General features: G+C 36.5%; 2 protein-coding genes across 2 annotated transcripts; both read left to right on the top strand.

The window, feature by feature from the left end:
• The first annotated feature begins 538 nt into the window (after positions 1-538).
• Positions 539-1,315, top strand: LOC140815487 (secreted RxLR effector protein 161-like). The gene has a single exon (XM_073174582.1). The coding sequence runs from the start codon at positions 539-541 to the stop codon at positions 1,313-1,315; it is 777 nt and encodes a 258-aa protein (XP_073030683.1).
• Positions 1,316-4,684: 3,369 nt separating this feature from the next.
• LOC140815247 (uncharacterized) lies at positions 4,685-26,327 on the top strand. Its single transcript, XM_073174369.1, has 3 exons — positions 4,685-4,893; positions 5,069-5,198; positions 25,603-26,327. Exons 1-3 carry the CDS (start codon positions 4,761-4,763, stop codon positions 26,309-26,311), a joined length of 972 nt encoding a protein of 323 aa, XP_073030470.1. The 5' UTR covers positions 4,685-4,760; the 3' UTR covers positions 26,312-26,327.
• Positions 26,328-27,166: the final 839 nt, after the last annotated feature.

The following is a 27,166-nucleotide window of genomic DNA, read 5'->3' as shown; positions in this document are numbered from 1 at the left end:
CCATACGTGGGAATTAGTAAATCTTCCTCCAGGAAGCAAACCACTAGGCTGTAAATGGGTTTTCAAAAGGAAAATGAAATCAGATGGAACAATAGATAAGTATAAAGCCAGATTGGTAATTAAAGGTTACCATCAACGTGAAGGGCTTGATTACTTTGACACATATTCTCCTGTATCGAGAATAACCTCTATTCGTGTGATACTTGCGATTGCCGCCTTGCGGAATCTTAAAGTACACCAAATGGACGTAAAGACAGCTTTTCTAAATGGAGATTTAGAAGAGGAAATTTACATGGAACAACCCGAGGGATTTTCTGCGACTGGACAAGAAAATTAGGTTTGTAAACTGGTGAAGTCTCTGTATAGCTTAAAACAAGCACCAAAACAATGGCACGAAAAATTTGATAAAGCCATGTTGGAAAGTGGATTTAATTTCAGTGATTGTGACAAATGTGTATACATAAAAAACACTAAAAATGGATATGTCATTTTATGTCTTTACGTAGATGACATACTTATCATTGGTAGTAATGATAAGATGATCAAATCCACCAAGAAGTTATTGAACTCAAGATTTGACATGAAAGATTTGGGCTTAGCCAATGTAATCCTTGGAATTAAAATCCATAGAACATCAGAAGGGCTAGTCCTAAGTCAGTCACATTATGTTGACAAAATACTTGAGAAGTTCAATAATGATGACTCTGCATTGGCTAGAACACAGATAGATACCAGTCAACATCTATCAAAGAATCGAGGTGAAAGTATGTCTCAATTAGAATACTCTCGAGTCATTGGAAGTATGATGTACTTAATGAGTAGTACAAGACCAGACATAGCTTATGCAGTGAGCAGATTGAGTAGATTCACGAGTAATCCAGGAGTTGAACACTGGAAAGCAATTATCAGATTGCTAAGATACTTAAGGTACACTCGTGATCATGGACTGCATTATACCAGATATCATGCTGTTATTGAAGGATACATTGATGCAAATTGGATATCTGATATGAAAGATTCAAAATCTACAAGTGGATTTGTATTCACTTTAGGAGGTGCAGCAATCGCGTGGAAATCTTCTAAACAAACTGTAATAGCCAGATCCACAATGGAATCTGAGTTTATAGCTCTTGACAAGTGTGCTGAAGAGGCTGAATGGCTGCGTCACTTCTTAGAAGATGTTCCAGGATGGGAAAAACCAGTGCCGGCTATATACATACATTGTGATAGCCAATCTGCAATTGGTAGGGCACAAAATAATATGTATAATGGTAAGTCTAGGCATATATGTCGTAGACATAATACCATTAGATAACTACTCTCAACTGGAGTTATCTCTGTTGACTATGTAAAGTCAAAGGATAATATAGCGGATCCGCTAACCAAAGGGTTAAACAGAGAGTTAGTTGCGAAAATGTCAAGGGGAATGGGGCTCAAGCCTATAGAATAAATTGGTGCGAAGGAAAACCCAACCTACGCTGACTTTTAGTTGCGAAAATGTCAAGGGGAATGGGGCTCAAGCCTATAGAATAAATTGGTGCGAAGGAAAACCCAACCTACGCTGACTGGAGATCCCAAGAACTAGGTTCAATGGGAAAACCTAATCGTACTAATTTGGAGAAGCACTGTGGGGGTTATCCCTAGTCCATTCCTATTATGAAACAGTGAATGTTGAGGATAAGCTTACGGCTTTTAATGATTCTGATAAGAAACAATATAGAATCACCTATGTGAGAGAGAAGTGGGGCCGCTTCGAAGGAATTGCAGGGCTTAATTCTAGATCCTTTTGCAGAACCAGGCGGGTGTTCATGGCCAAAAAGAACACAATCATGAGAACTTAATAGTATCAGGGAGAGTCTTGTGTGAAGTATATCACAACTCACACAAACGGATGTACAGTTCAAAGACATCACGTCTACTGTCAACCGGTGAATTAATATGCTTTCGCAAAGGAAGGTTCAAAGGGTAACACCTACCTATCCTATGCAAGACTCAACTGTTGAACTTTATCAGTGGAATCCTTTCGTATAACTTTAAATTCCCATTCATGTGGGGGATTGTTGGATTAAAAGTGGGCTTTTAGGCTTATGGGCTTTCCATGTGAGTGAATGGAAATTTGGAAAGGTGGGTTTGTCCCACATTGGAAAAATGAAGTGGTATAGATAAGTTTATATTGTGTTACACTTTATGGAGGTGTAACAATGATTGGTCAAGAGGCTCTCTCTCGCACACACAGGCGCAGGGGGGTGCAAATCATGGGCCCGATTTACAGTGGAAAAAAGGCTTGACTTGTGTGCAAGCGTACGAGCGCGACCTGGGCGCGTCGAATGTCGGACCGATCAAGGCAAAAATCGCCTAGCAGTCTATGCCATTTTTTGTTAATTTTTTCAGATGAGACCTTTCACATGCCCTTGAGACCTTTCGCATGGTATAACTGTTGGTGATTCATCTCCCCAACTGTTGGTGCTTCATCTACCATCTTTAAGGCATATTTAAGGCAATCTGTGGCCTTTCATATGGATGGAATTGACATGTATAAATAGGGGATGAGCCTAGCCTAGAAATACTACCGAAAATCCACTTTCTCTCACTATACTTCTGCGTTCTGCTGAACTTCTGTTCTGCTACAGTACCGTTCTGCTACAATACTGCTTCTGCTACTGCTACAGCACTGCTTCTGCTACAGTACTTGTTCTGCTACAGTACTGCTTCTGCTGGTCTGCTTCTGCTCTCTTCACTGATAAAGTTCAGGTACTGATTTTGTTCGCTAGCATAGTGCTTTGTGCTGTAACTCTGCTGGTTTGCCCGTTGTATCCTGGGAAACAGACGTCCGCTTAACCCTCGAAGCACATACCGGAGGGGGCGAATCTGTTTTAAGGAAATTGTACAAGCTACATGTCTCAGTTTGATTAAATTAAGCATTATGCTATTGTTTTCTTCAAGATACTGATTTGCTGGTTTATACATTAGTCTTTCTCTACTGTGAACAACACGCTTGTTTGGCTATTGCCTATCTGTACTGTTTTTCCATATATTTTGAACAACATAATGAAATTATAAAAATATGTAATTTGTTGAGAAAATATGTGAATTTTTAAAGTGGATTAAATATTTTAGTTTTGAGAAAATTATATGAAAAACATAACTTATCTAAATGGATAGGTATTTCGTAAAAACAAATTCGTGTCATCAAGTCGGACCACCAAAGATCTCAACTTTTATATATACTAGTAAATTATGCACACACGTTGTGTGTGTAAAATTATAATCATAATTTATATAAGATTAAAATCGGATTTGATCAATACAAAACTTGTGTGATAAATTTTTAAAATCGGATTATGAAACCAGTTAAGATAATTATTAATGTATAATAAAAACTTTTTGTTATTTCTATGGTTAATGGTATGTTGTAATATTTTTAGATGTTATATATATATATATATATATATATATATATATATATATATATATATATATATATATATATATATATTCCAAATGGTTCAGCAGTAGAACTTTTATTGGTATATTCGAATATTATTTTTAAAAATTGAAGGTCAGGTATGTTTATTGATTACACAAAACTATTATTTTAAATAGACTAGTATTTCACCATTGGGATGTACAAAATATTATTTACGTAACTAATGTTTAAAGTAAATTAGTAATACGAGTGTTTGAATAATTATTTAAAATTATTGATATAATATAATAAATATATTTAAATTTTAAATATTATTATAAAAAGTTAATATTTCAAAATATATTTGAGATGACATTCAAATGATGATAACAATATTTTGTCGTTAAATTGATTTACTATCTTTGGTAAGTGAAATTACTATTATTAAAAAAATAAAAAAATATTTTAAAATTCTTATATTATTTTGTTTATCAAAATTTTAAATAATAAATAAATATTTAAAAAAATCAATTTTTTATTATTATTTATTAGATGAATAAATTTTGATTAAAATGTATATATTGATTACACAAAACTATCTATTTAAATAGATGTGAGACAGAAGTACGTTCAAGTTCATTTATTTCTCGCCGAACAGAAAGAGACATGCAAAGTGATCGTTGCACCAAGTACGTCCATTAATCATATAAAATAAAAGGAAAGTAATTTTTTAAATCTACTCATTTTTTTATTTTATTTTAACTTTTAATCTACTAAATATTTAAATTTTAGTTTTAATACAATAACATTTTTTTTTGTTTGTAATCTTATATCGTCCAAGTGTTAATATGACACAGAAAATTACTGACACACACCGTGAATTATAGGTGTGGTATCATGAATTGTTGACATAGTACTAAAAATTTATTACATAAAATTTATTAATGTATGAAAATCAAAATTCGACAAACGATGACGAGTTATTGGAAAAAAAAAATCACTAGGAATAAATGTGTACAATGCACGTGCCCGTAACGTAAATGGCAAAGCTCGTGTACGGACTACATGAAAGCCCATCATGAAAATCCAGCAAAAAGACCCATCAAATTAAGCCCTCATTTCTCTTTCAAATTCCAGCTCCAGTTTAGTTATCAAAGATCCAATAAAATAGAGACGTGAAATTACAAAAACGTCCTTAGTACAGTGTACAAATCCCCGTAACAAAAATTCCATCTCATGTTGGCTTGAATGCATAACTCCCTCATCTCTGGGGAAAACCCTAAAAAATACTGTGGTGCTGCAGTAGCTCTCAATCTTCTTCTTCTTCTTCTTCTTCTGAAGTTGTCCAAGAGATATGGGTAGAACCCCGTGTTGCGAAAAGACGGGATTAAATAAAGGTAAATGGACAGCAGAAGAAGATGAGAAACTGATCAGTTACATCAAGGCAAATGCAGAGGGTTCTTGGAGATCCCTACCGAAGAACGCCGGTACAAAATCGTCTATAGTTTCATACAAGAATGCATAGACGCATGAAAAGCCGATAACGGGTGCATGTAAATTGTAATTTATATACATTGTCTAGCAAGATAAGATCATGTTGTTTACGTTTGATTTAATCACATTTATTTTCTCACTGATTGGTTTGATCTGTTGGGTAATTAGGTTTGTTGAGGTGTGGGAAGAGTTGCAGGCTGAGGTGGATGAACTATCTGAGAGATGATGTGAAGAGAGGAAACTTCAGTGAAGAAGAGGAAGAGACCATTGTCAAGTTGCACAAAACCTTCGGAAATAAGTTTGTTCTCTCTCTTTAAATTTTTTTTATATTATTACAGGAAAAGAAAAGTAAGGAAATTGGTTTGGTAAGTTGTGCTCGATTTGATTTTGGTCATTTACTCGCTCAAATTATTCTTAGTCTAACAAATATTGACATGATATTTGAAAATAGTTGGCACGATATTAAATATAATGGACTTGTCTTTATGTCTTTATGTCAGGTCAACAATTGGACCAAAATAGTAAAAAATTAACATCTAGTGTACCGAAATGAAATCGAATTGACCAAAGCCGAAAATTTAACAAGTCGATCAACCCAAAATCTGCCCGGATAAAGTTCAAATAGATCAATCAGATAACTTTGGGATGGAAGGTCTGTGCATGGCACTCATTACTTCAGCATGCATCCGCGTAATATAACCTAGGAATTTAGCCGAATGATTTGCTTAATCATGGAGGAAAAAGAAAAAAGTAAAAGAAAAGCATATGAAATGAAAGTATAAGAATAATGTCATTTAATAGACAGGTGGCTTTTTCACCAACTCAGTCGAATTATAGATTGAAGAATCCAAAATAATTGTTTCAATAATTTTTTTTTTGAGCTTTACACAACATTTGTTTTTCCATACATATTCTATAATTTGTGCATAAAATTTATAATAATGTTAGATGTACAACCAATATATCTCTATAACGATATTTAAAACTATTATATTTCTAGATTTTGCTATTATATAACGAGATTTTGTATTTAATGTACAATGAGATTTTGACAAATTGAATTTTTATAATAATTTTTTTGTGTTATGTAAATTGATGTAAATGCAGCATGTATATAAGATTTGATCTTATGGGCACCCAATGTGGGTACAGTTGTGGTGATTTCCATGTATTGGATATGATAAATTGTATATGTAATAGGTCGACGTTACCTTACGGTGCTCACATAGCTGCCCACGGAAATTAATTATTTAACAAACAAATATAATTTAATAAATAAACACCAGATTTAAATTATGCACAAGTATTCGTATTTGTGCAATGCCTCGTTGCAAAAATTCACTTAAAAATATGTAAATCATTTACACAAAACAATACTAATGAGATTAACAAAAACAAATTTTTTGACACTCCAAGGAATTAAAATACATAAAAAACGCAAACCAAATATTAGATGCATAAAACAAAAACGTATTGCTTAAAACCAAACGAAACCACTCTTCATCCAACACATCACGCAGTGTTGTTTTTGAGTGTTGTCAACACCAATCAGCAATACGGAAAGTATGTGAATCAATCACACAAACTCTTCACATGAAAATCTTCAACTCTGAACTCTAGGTATGCTCAGAGAAAAACTCCAGCAGCTGCGCTCCGTCTTTTCTGAATATGTCGTATATATACTTCAACAATATCTTGACCTAATTATCTTCTCATAAAACCAATCCTACAAACATGAAACAAGAGTTTAATAGGAATAAAACTATATTCAAATATAAGATACTATATCTTAGGGATAAATACCAAAAACAAATTATGTATGATAAATACTAAGATTAGATTGGGTCAAATAATTTTAGAAATGCAAAATACTTATATTTCGAATTATATAAATGACAAAGATTATTTATGAATAAAATATTCATTTCAATCTCCCATTTTTTTGCATTTCTTTACACAACATCCCAAAAACGACACAAATAATCATCTTCGCAGTCAGTTTAGGTCCCCTTGAGCAAAAGAATATTTCTCCCTGAATAAAAGAGTATCTCCCCCTCAATAAATGATTCATTTTAAATTCTCCTTCTGAATTAAACAAGTTAGCATAGTTCGAGAGATATGTGTTGTCGATAGTCTTGTCAACACGAGTTCATAACATAGTGCAAAACACAGAATATAGAAAGAGTTTTTGTAACACTCGTGACTAAAATGCACAATTAATGCGGAAGCTTTAAAATATATTTGGAGAAAATGTGTTAATCTAAAGAAAATTTGGACAGCATCTCCCCGTAAATAGGGAATGCCATCTGTCTCAAACAACACATAATACACAAGCAAAAGATTTTCATATACATCAGATACCAGTAAGTAAAGTATCTACACATATTTCCAAAACCAAAGCGCAAAACAAGATTTTCAGTGTTTTCTAAACTACCCAAAAGCTTGACATAACAAAAATAACATCCATTTGAAATCTTCAAAGTTTGGCATATTCCCTTCTCTCGCTTAGACAACTCAGGGATGATCAGTCTTTCTTACCTGTGCCTGCATCACATGAACGTAACTGGAGTGAGTCTAAAACTCAGCAAATGGAATCAATACTAACAAGGTACATATATATAATTTTTGTTTAAAAAACATAAAATGAATAGCCTCAACTTCATTCTCTTGAAAACATTATCCATCTCATTTCATAAATGCCAAATCATCACTAATATCATCCGTCAAGAATCATAATACAACAATACATAGGGATGATATTCATTTCATTGATTAACTGAAGAATTGATAGTTCTTATAAGATAGTTCATTCATTGCTAACCCTCTTCGTAAAAACGAATCTTATAGGAGGGACACGTACCTCTGCATAAAATGCATCTTATAAGAGAGCACATGTTTTCATCGTTAATTGGCTAATTACATTACGGATTTAGAATTGCCAGAGGCAACACCGCTACTATCACTATCAATCAAATCATTCAATCATATAAAACTTCATTCAAGCATTTTATCAAACACATTAGAGGCATCTTGAAAAGTTTAACTCCTTTCATTCAAAATGCATATAATTGCACTACCATATATATGTATCATGTGCATGTAAATATGTATATATGGTAGTGCAATTATATGCACATGATATATATATATATATATATATATATATATATATATATATATATATATATATATATATATATATAAATCATGAATGGAATTTGAAAGGAGTTAACATCATAAAATCATCAAAACACATACATATAGGATCATGTGATGCATTGAAGAAATGATTCCACTTACTAACACTTGGAGCACTTGGTTTCCTAAACTTTGATGGTAACTCCTTTCAAATTCCATTCATGATTTTTATATATATATATATATATATATATATATATATATATATATATAAATCATGAATGGAATTTGAAAGGAGTTAACATCATAAAATCATCAAAACACATACATATAGGATCATGTGATGCATTGAAGAAATGATTCCACTTACTAACACTTGGAGCACTTGGTTTCCTAAACTTTGATGGTGATCCTACAATAATAAACCAAATAACTAACCATCAACACCAAAATAACAACATTAGATGACCATTTAACCCAATACATCTATCACAACTATCAATCCTAACTCCACCATCTTCAATAACTCAAGAACAAGAAGAAATTCACTTACCTTTGCTCCTTTTGCTAAAAAGATGAAGTTCCAACTCCGGATTGAAGATTAATTGCTTGATTGAAAGAAAGGATAAGAAGAGAATGCATAACCCTAGCTTGGAATCGTTGGTGAAGAGAAAGAAAATAAGAGAAATGAGGAAAAGTTGTGTCTCAACCGATTTTATACCTTAATTCTCCCAAAACACGCTTTTCCACTGAACAGGGCGCTGGGGCGGTCAAGTTTTACCGCCCTAGCGCGGAACTTACTGTCCGAAACCCAAAATTTCAGTGCCAGGGGCGCTGGGGCGCTCAAACTATACCGCCCTAGCGCGGCACCTGCTGTCCCGGCGTGCTCTCTGCGCATAGCCTCGTCAAAGATAGCTTCCGAAACGCCTTTTACCTTCATAATTTGGAAAAATGGTAAACTAGACAGTTGTAGCTCTATGTCTTAACTTGAATCCCTCCAAATTTCAGACCATTTGGAGGTCTGAGTAAAACTTTATGCTCAATCTCCCAACATGTGTCACTGGAGGAACGACGATACACACGACACACTTCGGGGCGCTTTTAGCTAGACTTCCACAATGATTTGGACAAAACCCAAAATAACAAAGTTATAGCCTTATGTCTTATCTTCTTAATGAAAGTGGCCTCACATCATTTGGATCAATATACAAAACATTAAGCTAAAAACTACAACTACTGCCACAGTTTCATACCGTTTTAGCACTTCCATTATTTATTTGACTAAGGATCAACTTTCTATTCTACCCATCCATTCTCGGTTCATTCTAAATCATTCGATACCATTCATATCATATTTTGAAGCCATAAACCAGCACCATTACATAGCATATCCCAAACGTTCATCATAATAAACCATAAAAGTAATAATGACCATACTTAATCATAATCATTACCTTACATCATATGCATACGAATGTCTGGGCGTTACAATTCTCCCCTCCTTAAGAAATTTCGTCCCCGAAATTGCCATTACTGTGCGAATAACTTAGGATATCGCTGCTTCATTTCCTCCTCTGGTTCCCACGTTGCTTCTTCAATCAACTGATTACGCCAAAGAATCTTGATAATGACGATCTCCTTATTCCTTAGTACTTTAACCTTGTTATCTAAAATCTAGATTGGTACTTCTTGATAAGTCAAGTTCGGCATCAGATCCAACGCTTCATGTCTGAGAACATGGGAAGGGTTCGAGATGTACTTCCTGAGCATTGAGATGTGAAATACATTGTGGACTCTATCCAAATCCGGCGGTAAGGCTAGACGATATGCTCTTTCTCCTATCCTGTCCAGAATTTCAAATGGGCCGATAAATCTTGGGCTCAGCTTTCCTTTCCTGCCAAATCTCATAATGCCTTTGAGAGGGGCAATTTTTACAAATACATGATCTCCAACTTCAAATTCCAAAGGCCTTCTTCGGTTATCGGCATAACGTTTCTGTCTGGTTTGGGCCGTCTTCATTCTATCCTGGATTAAAGTAATCACATCAGCTGTCTGTTGAACCAATTCTGGTCCTAACATCTTTCTTTCACCGACTTCATCTTAATTCAATGGTGACCTACATTTTCTGCCATACAATGCCTCGTATGGTGCCATGCCAATCGTCGCCTGATAACTATTGTTATAAGTAAATTCCGCAAGTGGCAATTTAGAATCCCAACTACCAGGAAAATCAATCGTGCATGCTCGTAGCATATCTTCAAGAATCTGAATCACCCTCTCTGACTACCCGTCACTCTGAGGATGATAAGCTGTGCTAAAAGCCAACCTTGTGCCCAAGGCTTTGTGCAAGCTCTTCCAAAATTCGGAAGTAAACCTCGGGTCACGGTCAGATACAATTGACACAGGAACATCATGAAGTCTCACAATCTCAGCTACATAAACTTCAGCATACTTGTTCATTGTAAACGTCGTCTTGACTGGAAGAAAATGAGCCGACTTGGTTAACCTGTCAACAATAACCCAGATGGAGTTGTAACCCTTTGGTGTTCTTGGAAGTCCCGTTACGAAGTCCATGGTGGTGTGCTCCCACTTCCACTGAGTTATTGGGAGGGATTGCAAAGTTCCAGCAGGTCTTTGATGCTCAATCTTTACCTGCTGACATGTTAGACATTCGGATATGAATTTTGCGATATCACTTTTCATACCTGGCCTCCAGTAGAGACGTCGGAGATCCTGATACATCTTGGTGCTACCTGGATGTATCGAGTATGGCGCGGTATGAGCTTCTGTCAAAACATCTCGTCGAATGTCATCACCACTGGGAACACATAACCGACCTCTAAACGTTAACAAATCATCAGTGTTCATCGCAAACTCTGTATTTCCTTTCTCATTAGCTTTATATCGCAATTTCATCAACTGATTGTCATTAGGTTGCTCCCGTCGTATCCTATCTGTCAACGTAGGTCGAATAACCAAAGGTGAAAGTCTAGCGATGGTTCCTTGCTCTACCATAGCGATCTCGCTCCTCTGAAGATCCAATAGCAACGGCTTTCTGAATCAATGAGCTCAAAGAAGAAACTGACTTGCGGCTCAAAGCATCTGCAACGACGTTTGCTTTACCTGGGTGGTAGCTAATGGTCACATCATAATCTTTAACAAGTTCTAACCACCTCCTCTGTCGCATATTGAGTTCCTTCTGAGAGAATAGATATTTCAAGCTCTTATGGTCTGTGAAAACTTCACATTTCTCGCCATACAGATAATGCCTCCATATTTTCAATGCAAAGACCACTGCAGCCAACTCAAGATCGTGGGTGGGATAATTCTTTTCGTAATCCTTTAACTGACGAGAAGAATAAGCGATTACTTTCCCACGCTGCATCAGTACGGCTCCAAGTCCCATCTTTGACGCATCAGTGTAAACAATAAAATCTTCAGCACCACACGGAAGTGCTAGGATAGGGGCTGATGTCAACTTGTCTTTTAACACTTGAAATCCGTGCTGGCAATCGTTTGTCCACTCAAACTTCACTGGTTTCCTCGTCAGATTGGTTAATGGCAGGGCTATTTTTGAAAAATTGGCAATAAAACGTCGATAATAACCTGCCAAACCAAGAAAGCTACGCACCTCGGAGACTGTTGTCGGAATAGGCCATTGCTTAATCGCTTCAATCTTCATAGGATCCACTGCAATACCTTCTCTCGAAACGATATGGCCTAGAAATGATACCTGCTCCAACCAGAATTCACACTTTTTCAACTTTGCGTATAACTGCTTTTCCCTTAATAACTGCAACACAGTTCTGAGATGCTCGGCATGGAGTTCCCGAGTCTTGGAATAAATCAGGATATCGTCAATGAAAACGATAACGAAGCTATCCAGATATGGCTTGAAGACCCGGTTCATTAGGTCCATGAAGACAGACGGAGCGTTCGTCAACCCAAATGACATGACTAAGAACTCATAATGGCCGTACCTGGTTCTGAATGTAGTTTTAGGGACGTCGACTTCCCTAACTTTCAGCTGATAATAACCAGAACGCAGGTCGATCTTTGAAAACACTGTCGCTCCCTGTAGCTGATCAAAGAGATCATCAATCCTCGGCAATGGATATTTATTCTTGATCGTGGCTTTGTTGATCTCTCTGTAATCAATGCACAACCGCAAAGATCCATCTTTCTTTTTGACAAATAAAACCAGAGCTCCCCACGGAGAAGAACTCGGACGAATAAAACATTTGTCTAATAGATCTTGCAACTGATTCTTCAGCTCCTTCATTTCAGTCGGGGCCATTCGGTGAGGAGCTTTTGAAATCGGAGCAGTACCTGGAACCAAGTCAATCACAAACTCAACTCACGGTCAGGTGGCAATCCAGGCACATCATCCGCAAATACGTCAGGAAAATCCCGAACTACCTCAGTCTCATTCAACTCAATCTTCATCTCAGTATTCAATTCTATCACAGCAGCTAAAAACCCATGACACCCCTTTGATAACATTTCATGAGCTTTGAGACAAGAAATATAAGAAGTGTCAAGCGAAAGACCTGAACTCTGGAAAATCTCGCTATCATCAACTTCTGCAGGAAATCGCACTGTTTTAGCCACGCAGTCAACAACGGCACGATATGACGATAGCCAGTCCATTCCCAAAATAACATCAAACGCCACCATGGGAATAATAATAAGATCAGCAAAATATATTTTCTCATTTACTTGCACTGTACAACCTTTAAGAATACTAGAAGGCCATAATTCGTCTCTCGATGGCAACAAAATACTATAGTGAAGTGGTTCACAAGATGGAACAACATTCAAAGAGCGCAAGAAAATTTCTGACATAAAGGAATGTGTAGCACTAGTGTCAATCAATGTAATAGCGGCCTTGCCTGAAATTAAGATAGTACATGATATAACAGAAGACTCAGGATTTGCGCCTTCTTTGGTCATAATGAAGATTCTGCCTTTAACTCTATCTTTCCCTTTCTCACCTTTCACTGGACAATTTTTGATAACATGTCCAGCACCTCCACAACGAAAGCATCGATTACTTCCAACCAATCACTCACCTGTATGCATTTTGCCACATTTTGGACATACAGGTCGATCATATGTAGGCAGTGGTATAGGAGCTTTCGGTCGATGCTCATCTTTTTCTTTGCCTCTGAACTTGCCCTTACCTTTCCATCCAGATCCTTGGCCTTTAGTAGAAAAATCTTGGCGCTTCAATTGTCTTTCTCTTTCAATTTCCTTCTCGTCCTGCTCGACCATCCTTGCTTTTTCAACAATCTCTTTATATGAAGCAGCTTTAGACATTCGAACGTCTCTTTTAATTTCAGCCCGGACACCTCTAAGAAAATGCTCGCCCTTTTCGATGTCATTGCTGGCCAGATATGGGGCAAACTGACACCCCTCTTCGAATTTGAGAATATACTCTTGCATTGACATATTTCCTTGCTTCAGTTCTAGAAATTCCTTCACTTTCTGACTTCGAACATCTCGAGGAAAATATTTGTCGTAGAATAAATCTTTAAACTCCTGCCACTTGAGTGCCGAGACATTAACTGATATCTTGGTGGAATCCCACCAAATCCTCGCCGTCTTGGTCAGTAGAAAAATGGCACAGCTGACTCGATCTATATCTTGAAACTGAAGATAATCATATATAGCCTCCACAGCTTTGACCCATTCCAAGTCAACCATGGGATCAGTGCTACCATCAAATTCTGGTGGCTTCATCTTACGAAATCTTTCGAATGCGCCTTCACTACTGGGCTCGGGCCTCACTTGCTCTCTCCCTCTCTCTCTCTCTCTCTCTCCCTCGCCCTGCATTCTGCATTCGCAAGAGCTGCTGGATTTGCTCGCCGTGTACTTTGGCCTGTTCTTTCAGTAACTTGCTAAATTCCCCAACCACTCTAGATGATGAACTATCCTCCCCTTCTGATGCTTTACGCTTAGGCGGCATGATCCTATGATAATATTAGTTTAAAACCATTTCCATACATAACATATCATAATTATTGAGGCTACACGTCCATATTATATCAAATGATGCAGGTACATACATACCGAATTGTCGACAGCAGAGAAAGTCATATGCCAAATCATTGGTCCGAAAATCTCGGCTCTAATACCACTAAATGTAACACTCGTGAATAAAATGCACAATTAATGCGGAAGCTTTAAAATATATTTGGAGAAAATGTGTTAATCTAAAAAAAATTTGGACAGCATCTCCCCGTAAATAGGGCATGCCACCTGTCTCAAACAACACATAATACAAAAGCAAAAAATTTTCATATACATCAGATACCAGTAAGTAAAGTATCTACACATATTGCCAAAACCAAAGCGCAAAACAAGATTTTCAGTGTTTTCTAAACTACCCAAAAGCTTGACATAACAAAAATAACATCCATTTGAAATCTTCAAAGTTTGGCATATTCCCTTCTCTCGCTTCGACAACTCAGGGATGATCAGTCTTTCTTACCTGTGCCTGCATCACATGAACGTAACTGGAGTGAGTCTAAAACTCAGCAAATGGAATCAATACTAACAAGGTACATATATATAATTTTTGTTCAAAAAACATAAAATGAATAGCCTCAACTTCATTTTCTTGAAAACATTATCCATCTCATTTCAAAAATGCCAAATCATCACTAATATCATCCGTCAAGAATCATAATACAACAATACATAGGGATGATATTCATTTCATTGATTAACTGAAGAATTGATAGTTCTTATAAGATAGTTCATTCATTGCTAACCCTCTTCGTAAAAACGAATCTTATAGGAGGGACACATACCTCTGCATAAAATGCATCTTATAAGAGAGCACATGTTTTCATCGTTAATTGGCCAATTACATTACGGATTTAGAATTGCCAGAGGCAACACCGCTACTATCACTATCAATCCAATCATTCAATCATATAAAACTTCATTCAAGCATTTTATCAAACACATTAGAGGCATCTTGAAAAGTTTAACTCCTTTCATTCAAAATGCATATAATTGCACTACCATATATACATATTTACATATATATATATATATATATATATATATATATATATATATATATATATATATCATGAATGGAATTTGAAAGGAGTTAACATCATAAAATCATCAAAACACATACATATAGGATCATGTGATGCATTGAAGAAATGATTCCACTTACTAACACTTGGAGCACTTGGTTTCCTAAACCTTGATGGTGATCCTACAATAATAAACCCAATAACTAACCATCAACACCAAAATAACAACATTAGATGACCATTTAACCCAATACATCTATCACAACTATCAATCCTAACTCCACCATCTTCAATAACTCAAGAACAAGAAGAAATTCACTTACCTTTGCTCCTTTTGCTAAAAAGATGAAGTTCCAACTCCGGATTGAAGATTAATTGCTTGATTGAAAGAAAGGATAAGAAGAGAATGCATAACCCTAGCTTGGAATCGTTGGTGAAGAGAAAGAAAAGAAGAGAAATGAGGAAAAGTTGTGTCTCAACCGATTTTATACCTTAATTCTCCCAAAACACTGCTTTTCCACTGAACAGGGCGCTGGGGCGGTCAAGTTTTACCGCCCTAGCGCGGAACTTACTGTCCGAAACCCAAAATTTCAGTGCCAGGGGCGCTGGGGCGCTCAAACTATACCGCCCTAGCGCGGCACCTGCTGTCCCGGCGTGCTACTCTGCGCATAGCCTCGTCAAAGATAGCTTCCGAAACGCCTTTTACCTTCATAATTTGGAAAAATGGTAAACTAGACAGTTGTAGCTCTATGTCTTAACTTGAATCCCTCCAAATTTCAGACTATTTGGAGGTCTGAGTAAAAAGTTATGCTCAATCTCCCAACATGTGTCACTGGAGGAACGACGATACACACGACACACTTCGGGGCGCTTTTAGCTAGACTTCCACAATGATTTGGACAAAACCCAAAATAACAAAGTTATAGCCTTATGTCTTATCTTCTTAATGAAAGTGGCCTCACATCATTTGGATCAATATACAAAACATTAAGCTAAAAACTACAACTACTGCCACAGTTTCATACCGTTTTAGCACTTCCATTACTTATTTGACTAAGGATCAACTTTCTATTCTACCCATCCATTCTCGGTTCCATTCTAAATCATTCAATACCATTCATATCATATTTTGAAGCCATAAACCAGCACCATTACATAGCATATCCCAAACGTTCATCATAATAAACCATAAAAGTAATAATGACCATACTTAATCATAATCATTACCTTACATCATATGCATGCGAATGTCTGTGCGTTACAGTTTTATAACACCTGGAGCACAACCTGCACATAACACACTCACGCTCTAAACAACTAGAAAATGAGACAAAACCAACAATGAAAAAAAATAAACCATGACAAAAAAAACAAAACCAATCAGTCATCGGCATCCTTTGCTGCAGCTTATGCATCATTAGATTTATCTTTATCAGCATTAGTTGTTGTTATTACTACCCATTTGTGTCCAAAATGGGCTGCCACATACAGGAGAAACCTGTACTCGACAATCTGATCTTCATGGTGTGTGATCAATTCCTTAGCATTCTGGATCTGCTTCAACCCAAAATCTATTTGAGCCTGCAAAAATAGAAGGAGACACTAGAAGATAACCCTGCAGTGTTGTGGTGGAGTACGAAGCAATGTTGCTAACATCAGTGGCAACACCAGCTGCAGACCAAGGAAGATATAGTTTGCGATTTCCTTTGAAATAAGATGGGGTAATTTTCAACGACTCCTTTATGTCTATCATGTGTTCATCATCTTCCTTGACAAAGCCTTGCGACTCTAGAATTCTCTAGATGGGAGATGGCAATGGAAGTCGAGTGGAATTCAGTCCATCTTTGGAAAACTGCAAGACAGTCTGAAACACAAGGTTGCCAAAGTTAAATCCACCACATGTTCCAATGGCATACAAGATAAACTCTTGCGAGCGTGTCGCGACTGTCATATTGGACGACATTGTCCAATTTTTAATCGTCGTCTTGTGGAGAACAGAGTAAAAAGTTGTCAAACTTGTAGCAGCAATTCGGTGCAATCAGACTGGAAATTTGGAGATGACAGCACCAGTCAGCACAATCGTGATGTATCAGTATCAGCAGAAGGAAGGTCTTCAGCAACAGAAGGAGTCCGGTAGTAGTAGTTCATAATACCAGTGAAGAATCGGCAAATAGCATCCTGAACAAACACTCGTTCGAACCGGACATAGTTCACATCTCCGACAGGAGCGGTGAGATTGCAATAAAATTCTCTTAAGGTCCTCTTTGGGTAGGGCATGACACACGTCACTGTTGCGAGCAATCCTCGAGTTGTGAGGAAGCAGATCAGATTGTTCCTTTCATAGACGTCGATATAGATATTCCTCTCGTTGACAAACTCCCTATCTACATAGAAATATCATCTGGCTACAACATCTTTAGAGCAAAAGGCGTTGGATAAGGAAGTAGATAGATCATAATCTTCAATGATGGTGTCGTCCATGGTGTTACCAGCACAAGCGGCAATATGATTAGTAACAGCATCAGTCTCTTCTGCGGTTGGTTCAAAGTCTTCATCAGAGGACTCTGCTTCAAGAGTTCTTCACTCTCAAAATCAGAGGCATAGGAGAAACTGGAGGCAGAACCTGGATGATTCTCTTCAAATTCCTGAGCCATTTCCTGGTCAGGCTCATCATCAAACTCATACTCTACTTGCTTTCCAATTTTTTCCATCTTTAAACTTGAGAGGATGTCAACTAGTGTTTGTTCATTATCAGAGGAGGCACACACATTACTTCGCCTTGCAGGAAATGAACTCGACGGATTCTCGGCAACAATTAGTTTCGGGAGAGCCACCAGTTCAAAATCTTCATCATTAGAATCATCCCTAAAGAGAAATCGGGATCCATAAAATTTGTAGTGAAAGAGGAGACCCGAGGTTTCTTCGCTGGAGTAAAATCAGGGCCATACCCTTCTTTTCGTTTAGAGTGCCTCAGCATAAGTTGAGGGGGAAAAACCCTCCGATAGGCCTCGTAATCCGGTGGATTTTCGATGTCCCATTAATTACCACGTTTACCTAGAGCGATAATTTCCAGTGGGATGGCCTCCGCGCACCAAAAACCATCTGTAGCGGATTCTCAGTGGGTGTGCTATTGGTGGTGTTCAGGACGGTGTTTCCACATTGGGTGAAACATCATGGCTGGCAACCATCTTACTCCATATATCTAATGGGTCGAATTGATTGTCGCCCATCTGTAAGATTAAACAAGAAAGAAAGAGATTTAACACATGAATTTCAGGGAAGGTGCGATTATGCAAAGAAGAAGGGAGCAAAATCTTGAATCAGTAAAGTAATTTTGATGCAAAAAATTTCAGCATAAATAAACAGATAGTAAAACAGTAAAAAAAACGTAATTATCACACTCCTGTAACAGACTCCCCCAACCCTAACGGTAATAATTCTGAAATTTACCCGAAACACTAATCACGGTTTTACCCTAAATCAAACGGTAAATTTGATTCAAACTTTTGTTACGACGATTCCAGAAGATTGTCTAGTTAGAATCCACGTCGATTATAAGCCACTGAAAAAAGCAGACACAAAAATTAAAAATCTGGGTGACCAAGGTTTTTATCATCTGTCATAGATCAGATACTGACATGACTCTGTACATGATGAATTCACGGAACAAAAAACCATATGCATGTCCTAAATATTCCTACAATATGATGAATTATGGAAATGTCAGGCAGTTTATAAGTTGTGTTGTGTTTGATCTTGGTGTTGGCAACACCACCGTGCAACACCACTAGTTATGAGTCATTACTTCCACAAAAATGTTTTGGTTTAGACATAGTAGCTCCCACACTAGAAGAACGGTCTTCAAATAACTCCTGTAGATAGCTTTTCCATCTCTATTTTAATATAGAAGTGTGTTAACTTCTACACTAGAAGAACGATCTTCAAAGGACTCTTCTAGGTAGTTTTTTCCATTTTCTTCTAATCTGATTATTTTTCTTTTCTTAATCTTTTTTGTTTTTCACCAAACTTATCAAGTTTTTCAAGTCACCATTTTCATATTAGACATGATCAAGGAGATCTCAAGATTCATCAATTATTTGATGATTGAGCATACAAAACCTACAAACCTTGATTGGAAAACTGATCTCTACCATGGTGCACACTTTGGAGATTGCCATCAATTGTACACATTACACACTAAAATATCTTGATTTTGATTATGAAGTATGTCTAGCATCCTAAAATTATGCATGCATGAATGGTGTTGTCACTGATGTTTGCAACACCAATGACAACATGGGTGTGTGATTATTGTACGCACATGCTGAGAGACTTCCAAAGATCGGAAAATCTCTCAAGGTCTAAATATTTCGTGAATATATCAGCCAGCTGGTTTTCAGTCTTAAAAAATTCCAGTCGAATTATGCATTTTTCAACCAAATCTTGAATAAAGTGATGTATTAGGTCTATGTGTTTTGCTCGAAAGTGTTAAACATGATTCTAGAAATGTCTATATCACTGGAGTTGTCACAATCTACAGCCAAGATGTCAATGTGAAAAACATACTCCTCAATCATTTGATTCATCCAAACAAGTTGTGAGCAACAACTAACAACTACTACATTATCAGACTCAGCTGTGGATAGGGACACACAATTTTGCTTCTTACTTTACCAAGATATAAGGTTATTCCCTAGGTAGAAACACCCACCCAATGTGCTCTTTCTATCATCTAGCTCTTCGGCCCAGTCAGCATCAGAAAAACCTACCAAATTTTTGTTTGTATCTTGTGTGTATCACAACCCTAACTTTCGTGTACCTGTAATGTTTCTAAGATACGTTTCACAGCTTTTAAGTATGATATTTTTGGATTTGTTTGGTACCTAGTACACAAACACACAACATAATATCGGGTCGTGTAGCAATTAGGTACAAAAGACTATCGATGATGCTACGACACATGGTGTTGTCAACACCATCGACAACATCATCTTTAGACAGTTTTTAACTAGACCCCATGGGAGTTCTCATGTGTTTAGCATCGTCATTTGAAAAATTTTTAACCAGATTCTTAGCATACTTGGATTGACACAGAAATATACCATTATGATTTATTTAACTTGCAATTCAAGGAAGAAATTCAACTATTTTACCATGCTCATTTCAAATTGCAATGACATACACTCAAAAAATTTATCAACAAGTTTTTGTGATGAACCATCAAAGATAATGTCATCTACATAAACTTGGAAAATCAAAATATCATGCTTCAATTTTTGAATAAAGAGGGTTTTATCAACCTCACCTCGTTTAAAGCCCAAGTTGATCAAATAATCAACCAAGTTACCATACCATGCTCGTGGAGTCTGTTTAAGTCTATATAGAGCCTTCTTCAGCTTGTACACACAGTCCATGCGATGTGGAACATCAAATCATTGATGGACTCACATATGCTTCATCATTAAAATTCCATTTAAAAAAGTACTCTTTACGTTCGTTTGATACAATTTGATGTGCATGTGGCATGCTATGGCAAGCAGTAGTCGGATGACTCAATTCGGGCTACAGGAGCGAAAATTTCATCAATATCCACCCCCTCAACCTGTGTATACCCTTGAGCTACCAACCGAGCCTTGTTTCGAACGATGTTACCCGATTCATCTATTTTATTTTTGAAAATCTCATTTTGTTCCAATAACTTTAGTATTCGATAGTATAGGAACCAAATCCCATACATAATTGCGCACAAATTGTTTAAGTTCTTCATTCATTGCATTGACCCAGAATTCGTCTTTTAATACATCATGAATGTTCTTAAGTTCAATGTGAGATACAAAACAAGAGTGACTTACCTGAGAAAATGTGGAGCTCATGCAGACTAATCCAATCATTTTGCGGTAGTTCACTTTTTCTTTCTTTCTTGTTTGAACATCATCATGCACTTCACCAATGATCTGTGATGATGAGTGGTTCTTCTGAATCTTGCTTGGAATATCCTTTCCTTCATTATTAACCTCGTCATCATTGTCCTCATTCTCTAGTGTTTATGTGCGACACAGTGGTGGTGTTGTGCTGGGTGTTGCCTCACTGGTCTCAAGACCAGACTCAACATCATTTCTGGTCAGTGGCTCACTTACATCCAACAGTCCTTCAGTAGCATCCTCCTTTGTTTTTCCTATTAGGTCTGCAAAATCATCAAACACAACATTAATTGACTCAATAGTTGTCATAGTTCTCAAATTAAACACACGACAAGACCGACTTTTCATTGAATATCCAAGAAAAAGGAATTTATTACTTATGGAATCGAATTTTGCAAGATTATCTCGATCATTTAAAACATAGCAAACACAACCAAAGATATGAAAGTTTTTTAATGTTCGGTTTCCTTTCCATGAGGATTTCATAGGATGTCATGGTTGATCCATTCCTTAAAAATATATGGTTGGAAATGTGACATACAGTGTTTAAAGCTTCTGCCCAGAAGCATTTAACACATTTTGGGAAATTAGCATGACCCGAGCCATTTTTTGAAGGGTTCGATTTTTCCTTTCAGCTATGCCGTTTTGTTGAGGGGTCTTTGGAGCTGAAAATTCATGAGTGATACCTTTCTTATCGCACAAATAAGTAAAATGAGAAATTTTGAACTCTTTACCATGTTCAGTTCAAATTTTAACCACCCTCACTTCATGAAAATTGGTTAGTATAGCATGAAATTTCTTAAAAAATGCAAAAGTATCAGATTTTTCTTTATTAAAAATTACCTAAGTAAAACGAGAAAAATCATCTACACAAACAAACGAATATTTCTTACCACCAAAGCTTTCAACATCCATTGGACCCATTAGAACCATGTGCAAGAATTCAAGGCACCGTGTTGTTCCAAAGTGTTGCAACACCAGGTGCGCAACACGAGTTTGTTTACCTCTCTGACACGAACCACAATAAATGCTTTACCTGAATTTAAATTCGGCATACCTCTCACAACATCAAACTTACTTAGATTCTTCAAGGTCTTGAAGCTCACATGTCCTAATTTTTAATGTCATAGGTCCAAATCACTTACCTTGGCACTTAGACAATCATCACCTTTTCCTAATTGACAGCAATTGTCATCATACCGAGCATCTGACATTACACAAACATTGGCATCATTTAAAACTTCACAATTATTTTTGTTGAACCTAAAATGCAAATCATCATCACAAACTTGACTTATGCTTATTAAGTTCGAATTAAGTCCTTCACCTGTAGAATATTGTGGAGTCCAAGAAGCCCATCAACATTCAAGATTCCTTTCCCTAAAATTCTCCCTTTGGCACCATCACAATAGGTTACACGCCAACTTTTTACTTCAACATAATGCGTGATGTGTTCTTTAGATCCAGTTATGTGGCGTGAGCACTCACTGTCAAAGTACCATGCACCTGAAATGTTAGTTTTTAAAGAAGTATAAATGATATTGCATCAAATAAAAGTTTTGGGTATCCATATTTTCTTTGTGAAAGAATTTATGACTGCGGTGTTGTGCTTGGTATTGTGGAACACCTTGTGCAACACCAATTTGATTGCCAATTCAGATAGTCATCTCTTAGTTTGTAGAAGTAGTACTTGATGTGCCCAGGCTTATGAAAGTAATGACAGATAAACTGTCGCTTTCTTCGCTTTCGTTTAGAAGTTGACAATGGCTTCTTGGTTTGTGAAATCTTCATTGGAGGATAAACTTTCAAATGAGACGAAGAAACTCTTATTTGTTTCGACCTTTGTTCTGAGACTAGCTTTGAGGTTGGCAGATTCTTCACAGTAGGGTCAAATATTAAAGGGACCGAATTGCCTTCACTTCCCTTTGCTAACATAGTTGATTTTGATCCGGAGTTGGAAGATTCACCATGTTCATATATGCTTTCAACATATCCAAGACCAGTTTTGCTATCCTTTCCCATTGTTAGTATTGAATCAAGCTTTGATTAACTTGAGTTGAATTTTTTAAGAGTTTTTGAGGCTTTCTCAATATCATCCTCTACTTTACAAAGTTCAAGATCCGTTCTACTCAATAAGATTTCAATTCGAGAAAAACAACTTTTTAACTCTGTATTTTCTTTTGAAAGTATTGAATTTGTCTTACTTCTTTTGAGCCAATCATCATACGTCTCTTAATACATCATCTGGACAGTCCCTATAGTAATCTCTTCTTAATCATATTCCTGGATTTCTCCACAGTCTGAGTTCCCAAGATATTTGACATTAAGGCATAGTGACTTCGAGATGATGTTGCGGCTCGGTGTTGCAACACTAGTGGCAACAACAAGTTGATTGACTTGCAGTTTGCGTATATTCTTCAAAATGGCAGACATAGAGGTGAAATCATCTCCTTTATAGGATTCAAGTTATTCATCAGAATTGTCATCTCTCAAGGAAACTGCCATGCTTTTATTTCTGCACAATCAATTGGCACACTCATATGCATAATGCCCATATCCAGAACATTCTCTGCACTGTACCAAATCCAATATTTTAGTTTCTGGTCGAGCCATCACTTCATTTATTGGTTTAAAATACTCTTGAGAAGGTGTATACAATTTATTTTTGTCAGAAGGGCCAAAAAAGATTTCGGTGGTTGCATAATTTTCTTTTTGTCTCTCATCCTCTTCAAGTAATCACCAAATTTCTCAGTAATCAAGGAGATTGTCTCCTCACCGAGATGAGATTCATTTGCTTCCTGAATTAGATTGTTGAAAGAGTAATCAGAAGCTTGTAATGCAATGACCTTCCCTTTATCTTTTCTTTGTAGATCTAAATTCATCTCAAACGTCGTGAGGGTATCAAATCATCCAGATTCAATATAAACGTGTCCTTTGAGTCATCAATGGAACATATCTTGATGTTAAACCGTTCTGGAAGGGATCTCAATGCCTTGATGACAAGCATTTCATTAGACAAAGGGTCAATGAGACTAAAAGTTTCATTAGCTATGCCCCGAATTCTTCAATCATACTCAACAATGGTCTCATTTTCTTCCATCATAAGGCTCTCAAATTAGGAGGTCATCATCCTCAGTTTAGTTTTACGAACACTTTCTGATCCTTCGCAGTGTTTTTGGAGAACGTCCCAAGCATCTTTGGCATATGTGCAATTGATAATAAGGCTGAACATGTTGACATCAACACAGGTAAAGATGACATCGAGTGTCTTTGAGTTGAAATTTGATGTGTGAACCTCATCATTAGACCATTTACTCTCAGGTTTAGCTCGACCGTCACCATCTACATCAATAATTCTAGGTGGTGACCAACCATCTAGAACCCGTTGCCAAGGTCTTTCCACGATGGAATTTATGTACATCCTCATCTTGACTGTCCAAAACACGTAATTCGATCCATCCAAGACCGGTGGTATAAAGACAGCAATTGAAGCCATTGTGCTCATTGAGCTATCGTTATATTTCTTGTAAAAACAATAGTAAACCAAATCAATCACTTAGTATGTCAAGCGTTGGCTCTGATACCACTTGAAAGGGTGTTGTTGATCATAAACAGACAGAAAATAAAATAAAGTGTGTGTATCAGAAATTTGTATTGTGCTCTAGCGTTGTCAACATAAGCACACAACATGCAGCAAAAATTAATTATTTAACACACAAATATAACTTTTATAAATAAAAACCAGATTTAAATTATGCACAAGTACGAATACTTGTATAATGTTTCGTGACAAAAATTCACTAGAAAAATATATAAATTGTTTACACAAAACATTACTAGTGAGATTAACAAAACCAAATTGTTTGACACTCCAAAGATTAAAATGCATCAAAAACTAAAACCAAATACTTGATGCATAAAACAAAAACTTATTGCTTAAGACCAAACGAAATCACTCTTCACCCAAAACTTCACACAGTGTTGTTCTTGAGTGTCGTCAACACCAATTAGCAACACGGAAAGTATGTGAATCAATCACACAAATTCTTCACACGAAAACTTCAACTTTGAACTCTATGTATGCTCGGAGAAAAACTCCAGCAGCTGCGCTCCGTTCTTTTTTGAATATGTCGTTTATATACTTTATCAATATCTTGACCTCATTATCTTCCCATACAACCAATCTTAAAAACATGGAAACAAGAGTTTAATATGAATAAAACTCTATTAAAATCTAAGATACTTTATTTTAGGGATAAATACAAAAAACAAATTATGTAGGATAAATGTCAAGATTAGATTGGGTCAAACAAGTCTAGAAATACAAAACACTTATATTTCGAATTATATATTAAAAGACAAGGATTATATATATGTGTGTGTGTATGTGTGTGTGTGTGTGTGTGGGCCTTTTTACCCTCAACGAAACTCAAGCCAAAAAATTTGAGAAAATGTACGTCAACGTTGAAAGAAGCTACACTTTGGTAGGGGCATGAAGCCAGCAGTTTCACACGATATGAAAATCAATCATTCTCAATCTACTTGATTTGATGTATTTCTGATAAACGAAACTAAATTTTGTGCGTAGGTGGTCTCTTATAGCTAGCCGTTTGCCGGGAAGGACGGACAATGAGATAAAGAATTATTGGAATTCTCATCTAAGCAGGAGAATATATCGGTATGGGTCCATCGGTGCACTCACTGAGGCAGATCTGATAAAGATTTTGACTAGCGCATACAAGAAATGGGCAGCACCGAAGAAGTCGTCGTATGCAGCCAAGAATGCCGATTCTCACGATATTGCAACTGATGTGGATAATCAGAAAAATGCGAATAATAGCGGAAGTGATCAATTCCACAGAATGCCAGAAGATAAAGACTGGTACCCGCCAGACCCTTTTGAAAACAAAGAAGCAGGAGGAGTAAATACCAGCAGTACGAGATGGTTGCATGGTTCCGAGTTGTCACCGTCGCCTAATGAAGTAAAAGAAGGAGAGGATTTCTGGCAGTGGGGCGCCGTAGATGACGAGGTTGTAATGCATGTCGAGCAGTTTTTGGAAGGTGGCCTCAGCGATAAAGGAGATGAAGAAGACACAACTGCCATTGATGAAGACATGAAGGGAAAAGGAACTGTGACCGAGAAAGTGTGTGGGGAATGGGGGCTTAATATAGAAAATATGGACCTTCATGCATGTTATTCACCAACTATTCCGTACTATAACCATGAAGACCTTGGATGGGATCATGTTAATGATGGCAGAGAAGAATTTCTTCTCTGGAATTTTGGAGAGAAATGAGGCATGATGATTTGGTGCTAGCTAGCTTGCTAGACAGAATCGAAAAGTTAAAAAGTTTCTTGCAATCCTATATATCAACATTGAAATTTTTTACTTTCTTAATTTTTTTTGAATAAATACGTTTTTGGTTTTTTAATTACACTGTTTCCTATTTTTGTTCTTTATAATTTAAATTTTCAGGTTCATAACTTGCATTATTTTCATTTTTAATGTTGTTGATCGGTAACGAAAACTATAGGAAGCTATATTGGCGAGATCCGATGCATTTGAATTTTTTGTCATGTATTTGACATTTTTTTTTTAATTTATGGTCTTTTTTTTTATTGAAGTTCACGTATTTGATGATAATTTTATATATGATAGACGAGGATGTTGATATGGATTTTTGGAAGAAAAATACATAAATGTTTTAAGAATAATACGTGACTTTCCAAAATTAATGTTAACATCTACGACCGTCCTATAAAGAATTTCACGGCCGGCACGATATGGAGTTAAGGAGCCTGACTCGTAAAAACAAAAAAATTAAGGGAGCACGAAAAATAAACGTTGGTTCCAGATGAAAAAATATTTAATTTTCATGTATTGATGTTCTGAAGCCATGTTTAAAATTTGGCACGACAGTCGGTATTTTATTGTCATTGTACTAGCGACAAAGTCACTCGTGACAGGAAAATTTTGGGCAAGATTAGCTTTAACGGTTTAAACAAACCATTGTCTTTGACCCTTTACAAAACACATATATACAAACCGTTGTCGTAGCCCAAAAAAACAGTCATAGACAACATTTTTAAAAACCGTTGTCGTGGATATATAATAGACAACGGTTTTAAAGAGACTGTTGTTTATGAGCGG

This window comes from Primulina eburnea, chromosome 15 (assembly GCF_022965805.1).
Source record: "Primulina eburnea isolate SZY01 chromosome 15, ASM2296580v1, whole genome shotgun sequence".
NCBI classification, from domain to species: domain Eukaryota; kingdom Viridiplantae; phylum Streptophyta; class Magnoliopsida; order Lamiales; family Gesneriaceae; genus Primulina; species Primulina eburnea.
This window is presented reverse-complemented; position numbering and strand designations above follow the sequence as displayed.